This window comes from Cebus imitator, unplaced genomic scaffold, assembly GCF_001604975.1.
Source record: "Cebus imitator isolate Cc_AM_T3 unplaced genomic scaffold, Cebus_imitator-1.0 Scaffold736, whole genome shotgun sequence".
NCBI lineage: Eukaryota > Metazoa > Chordata > Mammalia > Primates > Cebidae > Cebus > Cebus imitator.
This window is the reverse complement of record NW_016108051.1, coordinates 359766-372697: the sequence shown is the minus strand read 5'-3', so window position 1 is coordinate 372697 and position 12932 is coordinate 359766. Positions and strand designations below refer to the sequence as shown.

At 36.4% G+C, this 12932-nt stretch overlaps 1 protein-coding gene across 3 annotated transcripts in view; it reads left to right on the top strand.

Annotated features, from left to right (window-relative positions):
• Positions 1-12932, top strand: part of EIF5B (eukaryotic translation initiation factor 5B) — a 60155-nt gene that overhangs the window by 12333 nt on the left and 34890 nt on the right. For 2 of the 3 annotated variants that reach the window (XM_017519319.2, XM_017519318.2), the window contains exons 2-6: positions 7980-8105; positions 8208-8316; positions 8897-9566; positions 11085-11302; positions 11709-11859. In XM_017519319.2, coding sequence (XP_017374808.1) covers positions 7980-8105; positions 8208-8316; positions 8897-9566; positions 11085-11302; positions 11709-11859 — 1274 coding nt within the window. The remainder of the gene's footprint in view (positions 1-7979; positions 8106-8207; positions 8317-8896; positions 9567-11084; positions 11303-11708; positions 11860-12932) is intronic. The other variant, XM_017519320.2, reaches the window with a different exon arrangement.

Sequence of the window (12932 nt, the reverse complement as noted above, 5' to 3'; positions counted from 1 at the left end):
CAGCAGTGTATAATAGTTCCCCTTTCTCCATATCCTCATAATATTTTTTTGTCTTTTTAATAAAAGCCAGTCTAAGGTAAGGTGATAGCTCATTGTAGTTTTGATTTGCATTTTCCTGATGATTAGTAAACATTGAGTGTTTTTTTCATATACCTGGTGCCCATTTTTATGTCTTCCTTTGAGAAATGTCTATTCTGATCTTTTGCCAATCATTTAGTTGGAGTGTTTGCTTTTTTACTATTGTTGTTTTGAGTTCCATATGTATTCTGGATATTAACCCCTTATTAGATGCATAGTTTGTGAATATTTTCTCCTGTTCTATAGACTGTCTCTTCACTCTGTTGGCTGTTTTCTTTGTTGTATTTGTTAGTTTTGCTTTTGTTGCCTGAGCTTTTCAGGTCTTATTCAAACAATGTCATAAAGTATCTCCCCTGTTTTCTCCTAATAGTTTCATATTTTTGGGTTTTACATTTAAGTCTTTAATTAATTTGAGTTGATTTTTGTTAAGTGGTGAGAGACACTAATGAAGAAATAAAGAATAAATAACATTTTTAAAAGACTCCTTCATTAAACATTATTTTAACTCCACATACTGTGTTTAGTAGAAATTAAGATACTAGAAAAATATTATAGGTTTGTTCTTCTTTTTATAACTTATAAAAATGCATAAATGGGCCAGGCATAGTGGCTCACACCTGGAATCTCAGCACTTTGGGAGGCCAAGGCAGGTGGATCACTTGAGCCCAGTAGTGGCTATAGTTTTCATGTTTTATTTTTGGTCACTGTAGTTTTGCTTTTTCTAGAAATTCATATAAGTAGGATGATAAAGTATGTAGTCTTTGGTGGCTGACCTGGTTTCACTTAGTACAGTATGTTTTTGAGACTCATCTATGTTAGTGCTTGTAGCATTAGTTCTTCTCTTTTATTACCCAGTAGTATTATTCCATTGCCTGGATATATGACAGTTTGTTTATAAATTATCTGGTAGGGGGGTATTTGGATTGTTTCCAGCTTTTCCTGATTTTGAGTAAAGGTGCAATGAACATTTGAGTTTAAGTCTTTGTGTGGACATGTGTTTTCATTTCTCTTTAGGTAAATACCTAGGAGTGGGATTAGGAGTGGGATTGCTGGGTCATATGGTAAGTGTGTATTTAACAAGAAGCTGTCAAACTCTCTTCCAAAGTAGCTGTGCCATTTTTGTGTTCCCTCTAGGGATACATGTGTTCCAGTTACTCTGTATCCTATCTCAACACTTGCTATTACCAGTCATTAATTTTAGTATTTCTAGTGGCTGTGTAGTGACAGCTCATTGTGGTTTTTTTTTTTTTTTGAGATGGAGTCTTACTTTTGTCACCCAGGCTGGAGTGCAGTGGCGCAATCTTGGCTCACTGCAACCTTCATTTCCCAGGTTCAAGCAATTCTCCTGCCTTAGCCTCTCTAGCAGCTGGATTACAGGCACCAGCCACCATGCCCAGCTACTTTTTTGTATTTTTAGTAGAGACGGGGTTTCATCTTGTTAGCCAGGCTGGTCTCAAACTCCTGACCTCAAGTGATCCACCCCCCTCAGCGTCCCAAAGTGCTGGGATTACAGAGGTGAGCCATCGTGCCCTGCCCTTATTGTGGCTTTAATTTACATTTCCATATTAGTGATAACATCCTGTCATGTGTTTGTTATTCTTTCATCTTATTGGTTATGTGTCTGTTCAAATCACTTTCCCATTTAAAAAATTGTTTTTTTTTTTTCCATAGGCAAATCGTTTGTGAGATACATGTATTGCAGATATTTTCTCTCACTCTTTGTCTTGCGTTTTCATTTTGCTAATTGTGTCTTTTTTGTTGTTGTTTTTGAGACCTGTTGAGTCTTGCTGTGTTGCTCAGGCTGCAATACAGTGGCCCTCATGCCTTAGCTTCCTGAGTAGCTGGGATTACAGGCATGTACCACCACACCTGGATAATTTTATTTTCTATTTTTATTAGAAAAGGATTTCACCATATTGGTCAGGGTGGTCTCAAACTCCTGGCCTCAAGTGATCCATCCACCTCCCAAAGTGCTAGGATTACAGGCGTGAGCCACTGTGCCTGGCGACCTATTTTGTTAATGGTGTCTTTTTTTAAGTTAAACTTTTATTTCAAGATTGTTATAGATTCATGTGCAATTGAGACAGGCTCTTACTCTGTTGTTCAAACTGGAGTGTTGTTTCACAATCATGGCTCACTACAGCCTCCCTCTCCCAGGCTCTCCATCCTCCTATCCTAGCCATTGGAGTAGCTGAGAGTACAGGCATATGCCACCATGCCTGACTAATTCTGTCTGTCTGTCACTGTCTTGCTCTGTCACCCAGCTGGAGTGCAGTGGTGCGATCTCGGTTCACTGCACCCTCCGCCTTCTGAGTTTAAGTAATTCTTCTGCCTCCGCCTCCTGAGTAGCTGGGACTATAGGCACACACCATCATACCTGCCTAATTTTTGTATTTTTAGTAGAGACGGGATTTCACCATATTGGCCAGGCTTGTCTTGGCCAATATGGTGAAACTCCTGACCTCGTGATTTGCCTGCCTCGACCTCCCAAAGTGTTGGAATTACAGGCGTCAGCCACCATGCCTGGCCTGCCTGGCTAATTTTTTTGTAGTTTTTGTGGAGATGGGGCCCAGGCTGGTCTAGAACTTCTGGATTCAAGCAGCCTATCCTCTGAGGACTTCCCAAAGTGCTGGGATTACAGGCGTGAGCCACTGTGCCCAGCCATTACCCAGATAATGACATTGATACAATTCACTGGTTAGATTCAGGTTTGCCCGGTTTCATTTATACTGATTGTATTTGTGTGTGTGTTTATATGTTTAGTTCTATACAATATTATTACATATGTAGGTTTGTATATCCATTATGAAGAACATCAGTGCAAAAATCCCTCATGTTGTTCATTTGTAGCCACCTCCTTCCTGTACTCCCTAACCCAACACACACCTCACCTTCTCTAACCTCAAATGTCTTCTACATTTCTAAAGTTTTGTCCTTTCAAAAATGTTGTATTAATGGAATTAAGTATGTATGTGACCTTTTGAGGTTGGCTTCTTTCTACTCAGCCTAATTCTCTTGAGAGGTATCCAAGTTCTTGCATGTATCAATGGGTCATTCCATTTTATTGATGAATAATATTCGTGGAATGGGAATGAACTATGGTCTGTTCAGCCATTCACCCATTAAAGGACATGTGAGATATATCCAGTTTTTGGCTATGGAAAATAAAACTCTCTGAACTTTCTACAAGTTTCTCTATGAACATAAATTTTTGTTATTTAGTTATAAATGTGCAAGTACATTTTTAGTTTTTCAAGAAATTGATAGACTGTTTTCTAGAGTGGCATTGCCGTTTTATATTTCTACCAGCAGTGTATGAATTTTCCAGTTCCTTTCTATTTTTAGCAGTATTGGTCATTATCACTATTATGGGGGAGGAGGGCATTCTGATTGATATGTGGTGAATTGTATGTAGCGATATCCCCTTGTGGTTTTAACTTGCATTTCCCAAATAGCTAATGATGTGGATGTTTATTTGCTATCTGTATATTTTCAGTGGAATGTCTTTTCATGCCTTATGCCCATTTTTAATTGTTGGGATTTATTTTACTGTTGAGTTTTGAGCACTATTTGTTAAAGAGGCTATCCTTCTCTGCTTTTGTACCTTTGTCAAAAATTAATTTATTGTACTTATTTTTTGAGATGGTGTGGTGTCTCCCTCTGTTGCCCAGGCTGGAGTGCTGCAGTGGTGCTATCTCAGCTCACTACAACTTCCGCATCTCAGGTTCTAGAGATTCTCTGTCTCCCAGGTTCAAGTGATTCTCCTGCCTCAGCCTCCGTAGTAGCTGGGATTACAGGCACATGCCACCATGCGCAGCTAAATATTTTTGTATTTTTAGTAGAGACAGGGTTTCACCATGTTGGCCAGGCTGGTCTCGAACTCCTGAACCTAGGTGATCCACCCCCTCCTCATCCTCCCAAAGTGCTGGGATTACAGGCGTGAGCCACCATGCCTAGCCCCTCCTCTCAGTTTTTAAAAAATTAATTTACGGAAGCTTTAGATTGTGAAGATACTGCAGAGTCTCCATATGCCCCACACCTTGTTTCAGTTGAAGAGCCAATATTATTAAGTGAAGTGCATACTTCGTAGATTTCCTTGGTTTTTCTCTACTGTCCTGTATCTGTTCCAGGATCCTATACAGGATACCACATTACATTTAGTAGTCATTTATCCTTAGGTCTGTCTTATCTGTGATAGTTTCTCAGATTTCATTATATCACTGATCTAACATGTTGATCACTTGGCTGAGTCTGTCTTTGTCAGATTTCTTCATTCAAAGGTTACTCTTCCTCTTTCTATATGGTACTCTTTGGAATGAAAACATTGTACACAGCTCATAGTTTAGGAGTGTAAAATTATGTTCCGCTTCCTTGAGGATGGAATTTATTTAGCTTTCTTCTGCACATATTTGTCTCTTCCCCATTTATTTAATCATTTCTGTTAGTGTGACTTGTGGAATTATTTCATACTTTAACTTATAATTTAATATTGTTAATTTGTTCTTCTAATTAATTAACATATTAATTTGTTGCTCCCATTGACTATTGGGAGCTCTTTCAGTTGGCTTGTGTCCCTCTGTCGTAGACTCAACATTGTATGTGTTTTTTGTGTGTTTTGGCATTTTCTTATTTGTGTGTTTGTTTTCTGTTTTTAAATCACTTCATCACTTCCTACCATTACACAGTGCTCCAGGCTTATTTTGTCTATGTCCAGCCCGCATCCTAGAATCAGCCATTTTGTTTTCTTACCAGGAATTGGTATTGCTGGTTTCTTGGATTTTAGCAATTCTGATAGGTATATACTACTGTCTTCTTGTTTTAATTTGCATTTCCCCATTGACAAATGATGATAAGCATCTTTCATCCACTCCCTCTGCCTCTTAATTTGACAAGATGACTGCCCATATTTTAATTGGGCTGTTGTTGAGTTTTAAGAGTTCTCTGCGTATTTTGGATACAGGTCTTAGAGCTAGTAGTGCTTTGCAAATATTTCTTTCAGTCTGTGGTTAGTGTTTTTATTTTATTACTAGTATCCTTCTCAGAGTTCTGTTTCTGGGCTGCCTCTTCTGTTGCATTGATCTGTGTGTCTCTTCTTTCACCAGTATTACACTGTCTTGATAGTAGCTTTATAATAAATCTTAAAATCGAGTAACAAGTCTTGCAGCTTTGCTCTTCAGTATTATGTTTACTTACGCTAAGTCTTTTGCCTTTCTATGTAAACTGTAGGAAGTTCAGTACACATTGAATTTCATAGTTATGTTTGAATTTTTCAAGCAGTAATAAACTGGATTATTTCCCATTTTCTAGGAAGACAGTAGAATCTGGTGTTAAAATTTGGGCTTGAATTCTTGGTGTGCTACTTTAGGTGGGTGGCCTTTAAAAAATTACTGTCTTTAAGAATAATTTCATGTAATTGTTATGAATATTAAGTGACAGTGTATATATTATGTCTAGGCATTGGTCAGCACAATACCTGAATATAAGGATATTAAAAAACTGTTTGTCTTTTATTGTTAACCAGAAGAAGCATTTCAGACTTAATAGTGTACAAATGTAGCCCTGTACACTGTTATCCAAGAGATATTTATTGGTGAATTCTCCAGAAATATAGCTAACTACAAGAAGATTCTTGAAGCTGTTTTGATGAGGTGAATATAGTTTGGATGAGGGCGGATAAATTTTTGGAAATGAGATGCCAGACTTCAGCCTTCTCTTCTTATACAGTTGTCAAAAGCTGCTGTAGTGTGAAATGATGCCAGAGATGCCTTTGGGGATACTCCTGGGAGTTGCTGGGGCAGAGTTATGTTCTTGTTAACTGATGAGACCTGAGACTTGTCCTTGATATTTTTCTTACTCCTTTCCGTATACATTCTGTTGATCACTTAAGTGTTGTTGGTTAGATTCCCTTAATATTTAACTGATTTATATTTTGCCTGCTACTGCTGCAAGTCAGGTGCTCATCATTTCTCATTAGTTACTACAAAATCTTCTTAACTGTTCTTCTTGCTTCCTGACTAGTCAGTATTCAGCCCTGCCACTCATACCAGAGGTAGCGTTCTAAAATGGTAACATTCTAAAATGCTTTTTTTTTTTTTTAAGACAGGGTTTCACTCAGTGGCACAGTTCTGGATTACTGCACCATCAACCTCCTGGGCTCAGGTGATCTTCCCACCTCAGCCTCCCAAGTAGCTGGGACAAGAGGAATGAGCCACCGTGCCTGGCTAATTTTTATATATTTTTTAGAGACGGGGTTTCACCATGTTGGCCAGGCTGATCTCGAACTCCTGGGCTCAAGCAATCTGCCTGCCTCAGCCTCCCAAAGCACTGGGATTACAGGTGTGAGCCACTGCATCCAGCCCTAAAATGCAAATTGGATTATGTTAGCAGAAGTAGACATCTGGCTATAGAATCAGACTTCCTGGATTCAAATCCCATGTCTCTGAATTGTGTGATTCCAGGCGGATTCTCTGTGTCCCAATTACTAGTTACTTTATAAAGGAAGAAGAAGAACAATGTTCATACCTGGTGCACAATCACCTGGAAATATTGCTGCTAAAAATATACTGTGTAGCTCCCATCCTCAGTTTCTGGTTCCCTATATCTTGGGTGGGATCAAGAAATATATAATGCACAAAAATTTCTTAGGTGGTTTGGATAGCCTTTTGTGAGCCTTCTTGAGGCATAACACACCTTGTTTCCTTTAGGCTTTTGTACTTACTATGTCTAGTATGTGTACCCCTTTGCTATGAAGCCTCTGACTTTCCCATTCTGGTGGTGGTACTGTAGGAAGTCACCACTGTGCAGATCAGTGTCAAATTATCTAAGATATAGGAAGAAAAGGAAAACATTTCAGTTCTGGCCACCTATTTATAAAAGCACTAAGTTCTTTTACTTCAAGGCATTTAACATTTTGCAATTTGTGGTTTGCTGGGTTGCTGCCTGTCTTCCCTATTAAGCTCCTTAAGGCTAAATTCTATATCCTCAATGTCTTGTCATATAATCTTTTAATTATGTTTATCATATGGTTGGAAGTTACTTATTTTTAGAAATTTTCTTTACTGAAATAAAGCATCTCTTTACAAGGCGTTCATTATAAAGGCCATGTTACATGAATTGTTTTCTTACTGTGCCATTTATTTGGATTCATGTGCCTTTGCTACTTGTGCATTTCAGACTGGACCTCCGTCATTTTCTGTAGGTTTTAGCTGGAACTTACTTTGGTTTATTCCAAGTAATGTTGATAGATAAGGACATTGTAGGATGGAAAAAGAAATGAACCCAAGTGTGAACAGGTTTAATTCTGGATTTTTGGTTAAGTATTTTATTTAGTGAATCATTCCTAAATCATTTAGATTAGGATATGTAGTTATGTTTTTCTTAGGACATTCAATCCTTGTGCATTTTAGTTTTCCCATAGGTAAAATGAGATAATAGTCTAGATGATTGATTTCTAAACTTCCTTCCAACTCTGAAATTTCTGCTATTCCAAGTAAAAATGCACAGGGGTCCAAATATTTAGGTGTTGTTATTGATAGTTGAGAAATAAGACTTGTTTTATGTTTTAATATCTCTCCATTTTATAATCAACTTCATTCAGACACACAAAAAAATCCTTTGGTATCTGCAAAAGTTAATTTCCTTTTCTTGATTACCCTGATTTTTTTCTGGAGCTTTTCATTGTCACTCTCCCTTATTTGAGTGTAATCCAGAAACTTCACTGAAGCAGATGCAGGGAGGCTGATAAGTAGATGTAACTTGTGTTGTCATGAAAGAACTTGCCAAATTATTTTACTCATTGTGCTGGTAATGCATGAAAAAGGTTAAAATGATAAAATTTTCTGTGTAATGAGTGATTATTTTGCTCTTGAGTAACCTTTAGGACCTCTTTGTTTTCATTTAAGTGCCAAAGATGACATTGATCTTGATGCCTTGGCTGCAGAAATAGAAGGAGCTGGTGCTGCCAAAGAACAAGAGCCTCAAAAGTCAAAAGGGAAAAAGAAAAAAGAGAAAAAAAAGCAGGACTTTGAGTAAGTATATTTTAAATATATTTGATTTTTATTTGTTTTGGTACTAGATTCATTTAATAAAAGCATACCAGTGCTTCACAATGTATTTTAATCCTTTTCTAGTGAAGATGATATCCTGAAAGAACTAGAAGAATTGTCTTTGGAAGCTCAAGGCATCAAAACTGACAGAGAAACTATTGCAGTGAAGGTGAAAGACAGATCTTTGTTACCTGTTCATGTTTCATATTCTGTTCTTGCTTTCCTACTCTTGTTGTTTTGGGGAGCTACATTTGGAAACTTCTGAACAGTGTACAATATGTTAAAATTTCTATGGAATCTGATGCCAAAGGGAGAAATAGGAATGTAAAGGTATTTTATGGTATGTTGCTTGTTCATAAAATTGGTACATTTGGAGATAGGATGTAATCCCTCATTCCTACCTTCAGTTTTCTCTATTGTTTCTTTTTTTTATCCTTCAAATTTGGATAAGCCTCAGAGTAATTGGAAAATGATAGATATTTTTTCTTTTTTCAACTTGCCGTATAGGCTTTGTAAAGTTAGTAAATGTGGACTGGTGATTAGTTCTTGTTTCGAGAGCCCTTGGATTCTGAAAGTTACAATGAATGTGAGGCATATCAGAGGCCAAAGCCAACCTCTCATGCTTGGTTGAATTTTATATTCCTGTGAAAAAGACTTTGACAAAGATTTTGAAGTCATTTTGGGATTTTTAAAAAATGCTTACTTAATGAAGCACGTGACTCTGGTCTCGATTATAATTCTGTTAATTTTTTCTAACAATGGAAATTTTTTAGCCAACAGAAAACAATGAAGAGGAGTTCACCTCAAAACAAGATAAAAAAAAGAAAGGACAGAAGGGCAAAAAACAGAGTTTTGATGATAATGATAGTGAAGAATTGGAAGATTCAAAATCAAAAAAGACTGCAAAACCAAAAGTGGAAATGTACTCTGGGAGTGATGATGATGATGATTTTAATAAACTTCCTAAAAAACCTAAAGGGAAAGCTCAAAAATCAAATAAGAAGTGGGATGGGTCTGAAGAGGATGAGGATAACAGTAACAAAATTAAAGAGCGTTCAAGAGTAAATTCTTCTGGTGAAAGTCTTGATGAATCAGATGAATTTTTGCAATCTAGAAAAGGACAGAAAAAAAATCAAAAAAACAAGCCAAGTCCTAATATAGAAAGTGGGAATGAAGATGATGACTCCTCCTTCAAAATTAAGACAGTGGCCCAAAAGAAAGCAGAAAAGAAGGAGCGCGAGAGAAAAAAGCGAGATGAAGAAAAAGCAAAACTGCGAAAGCTGAAAGAAAAAGAAGAATTAGAAACAGGTAAAAAGGATCAGAGTAAACAAAAGGAATCTCAGAGGAAATCTGAAGAAGAAACTGTAAAATCCAGCGTGACTCTTGATACTGGAGTAATCCCTGCCTCTGAAGACAAAGCAGAGACTCCCACAGCTGCAGAAGGTTGGTTAATACTTTAGAGGAAAGAGCAAAAAAGGCTTTTGATTCACAGTGTAAGTTGTAATCATTATGCTCCAAGGTCATTTTGTTATTTGTCCATGGTTATAAAGGCACTTTATTGTAAGGAACCATCTAAAATATTACATCTAAGCATTTGACTTGATTTACGTTGTTAATCCTTTATGTACATAGTATAAATGTCTTTCAAATAATTTACATACAGCCTGGAATTTTTATAGAATTTCATTATGAAAACTATTTTTTTGCTGTTGATAAAGACTATAGAAGTTACTTAATGAAAAATTTTTTCTTCCTTTCTAATAACTCAATGTCAGATAATACCTGAATTCTTTCCTGTCTTTAAAAACCTGGTTCAATTTATGAAATTCACAAAGAATTGTTTTCATGAAGTTGCTGATACTTTGTGCTTTACTTAAAACTCAGCATGCTAAAATTAATGTCTTTTAAGCAATAATGAGCCTTTTTTTTGTTGTTTTTTAATAGAACCAATTAAAAAATAAAAGTCCTAGCTCAACAGTAGTTTTTCTTTGGACTGAAAACTTTTTTTTTTTTTTTTTTTCTTTTTTCCCCCAAGTATGCCCTACATATTTGCAGACTGGAAAACTTTTAATGGGAAAATTGACATAAATTTTTTTTTTTTTTTTTGAGATAGAATTTCACTCTTGTTGCCCAGGCTGGAGTACAGTGATGCAATCTCATCTCACTGCAACCTCTGCCTCCCAGGTTCAAGCGAGTCTCCTGTCTCAGTGTCCCAAGTAGCTGGGATTACAGGCGCCCACCACCATGTCCAGCTAATTTTAGTATTTTTAATAGAGATGGGGTTTTGTCATGTTGGCCAGGCTGGTGTCGAACTCCTAATCTCAAGTGATCTACCCACCTCAAACTCCCAAAGTACTTGGATTACAGGCGTGAGCCACCGCGCCCAGCAACTTTTTTAAATGCTAGGATTTTTATTATCAGGATATCTTTAAGGAGGAGCACCATGAAAGTACCTTCATAGCTTTTAATTCTTTAGAGTTCTTGGGGTATAACTGTCTATATTTTTGTATTTTATCCTGCTAATATTCCCCTAAAGTAGGCATTATTCTCATTATCTCCATGTTGTAGAAGGGAAATTAGCTACAGAACTTAGGTTCATTCTGATTGTTAGGACTTCAGATAGGCATCTGTCAGAAACCAGCCACTCTTCTCAGGTACCATGGATTAAGAGATACAATAGGTACAGGATTGCCCTTTTGCTACTTACAGTATCCTTCTGTCTTACTGTATTCCTCAGGACATCTGAGACCAACATCAGCATTGCAGACTTCTCAGGAGGCCATCTGTGAGTTACTCTGAGCTGCTCTAGTTACCGAAGTGCTCAGGATGCCTTGATGCCTGTAAAACTTAGTCTGCTGCTGGCATCAGCCATGGCCCATTATGTTCTTGAATTCTTTTTGGGTTTTGCTCATCACCACAGGGAATTGTTGTAAACACTTTGCCTTTATTCTTTTTTGGTAGATGACAATGAAGGAGACAAAAAGAAGAAAGATAAGAAGAAAAAGAAAGGAGAAAAGGAAGAAAAAGAGAAAGAGAAGAAAAAAGGCCCTAGCAAAGCCACTGTTAAAGCTATGCAAGAAGCTCTGGCTAAGCTTAAAGAGGAAGAAGAAAGACAGAAGAGAGAAGAGGAAGAACGTATAAAACGGCTTGAAGAATTAGAAGCCAAGCGTAAAGAAGAGGTATGTTTTCATGAAGTTGGTAATACTGATATTGTATTTAACTTAGAATCTATTCTCTGTAAAATATCTTTAGTTTTCTAATAATGAAAATTTCATAGTTGCATGGTAATTCAGTTATATTATTGTTCTGATACAAATAATAAGATGAAGAGGTATAGCACATTTTATCTTTATTTTCCTTAACAGATTGCTTGACACATAAGTTGTGTATATATCATTGCCAATAATCTGATGTGATGTTAATTAACAATCATGTACAATATTTAAAATACTTTGATTTGGAATCTCCTAACATAATACTTTGCATATGTCTCAACAGATTTATTTGAAGTTTGGATTGTTTACATTAGAATTATGTAGTTCATTAAATGAATACAGGTTTTGTCTGACATGTACTCTTTTATAGGAACGATTGGAACAAGAAAAAAGAGAAAGGAAAAAGCAAAAAGAAAAAGAAAGAAAAGAACGCTTGAAAAAGGAAGGAAAACTTTTAACTAAATCACAGAGAGAAGCCAGAGCCAGAGCTGAAGCTACCCTTAAACTCCTACAAGCTCAGGGTGAGTGGTACTCTTCATTAACTGAACAATCAGAGAGCTCTGCACATGTAGTTATATCCCTTAATGTTTAGAAGGAGAATTGAATTTGCATCAGGACAGTTCCTATGAAAATCTGTGAAAAAGTTCAAGAAAACATAAGGAATAGGTGATATAGTTTCATTGTTTAGGAAGATGACTTCTGTGTGAGGATAAAAATGTATGTGGAAATGATAGTATGTCTAAATAAGTTCTCTTTCCACAAACAATAATAGTGATAATAGAATAAGTCCCTATATACCTATCAGCCAGCTTCAACAGTTAGGAACATTTGGCATTCTTGTTTTGTACCTCTCCATCTACTTTTTTTCCTGGCGTGTTTTAAAGTGAATCCCCAAAAATAGAAAAGAAATATAGCAATTCCCAGATAGCATATTAGTTTCCCCACATGACCACAGTGAAAAAATATTCATGACTGTTTTTTGTTTTTTTTTTTCTATAACCTTTTCCTTACATTCTGACACAACAAGATATCCCAGGTTCATCTTGCGTGGCCTGAGACCTGGAATCAGTTGTTTATCCAAAGAGCTTTGGTTCCTTTTAGGGGGGAAATAGTGTTTAGAGAACCACAGTTTGGCATATAATATATTACTTTTTTGAAAGGTAAGATTTTTTTAAATAGTGTCCTTGCTCCAATAAGAAGAATGTATTGGAACCTCTCTTAATTTTTGTTCCTATTTTCCCTAGATTTTTATAATATAGTCATTTTGGTGTTTATGGTATAATTATAGTAATAGTTACCATTTATTCTGTGCGTAGTATGTAACTGATGCTACAGTTGTCCTCTACATTGTCTATTTTTCCCGCATAAAAAAATCCTATAGCTACCTTTACTTCCACCATATAGTTGAGGAAATAGTGGTTCAGAGAGTAAACAGCTTGTCCAAGGCCACAGAACTAAAATTAAAGCTGGTCTGTGCAACTACCTTTTTCTTACACATAAATTCAGCTGGAAGCATTAGATGTAAAGAAACCCAGTACTTAGATTTTAGGAAGTTTTATTCTTTACTGAGAATATAGCCTTTTTTTTTTTTTTT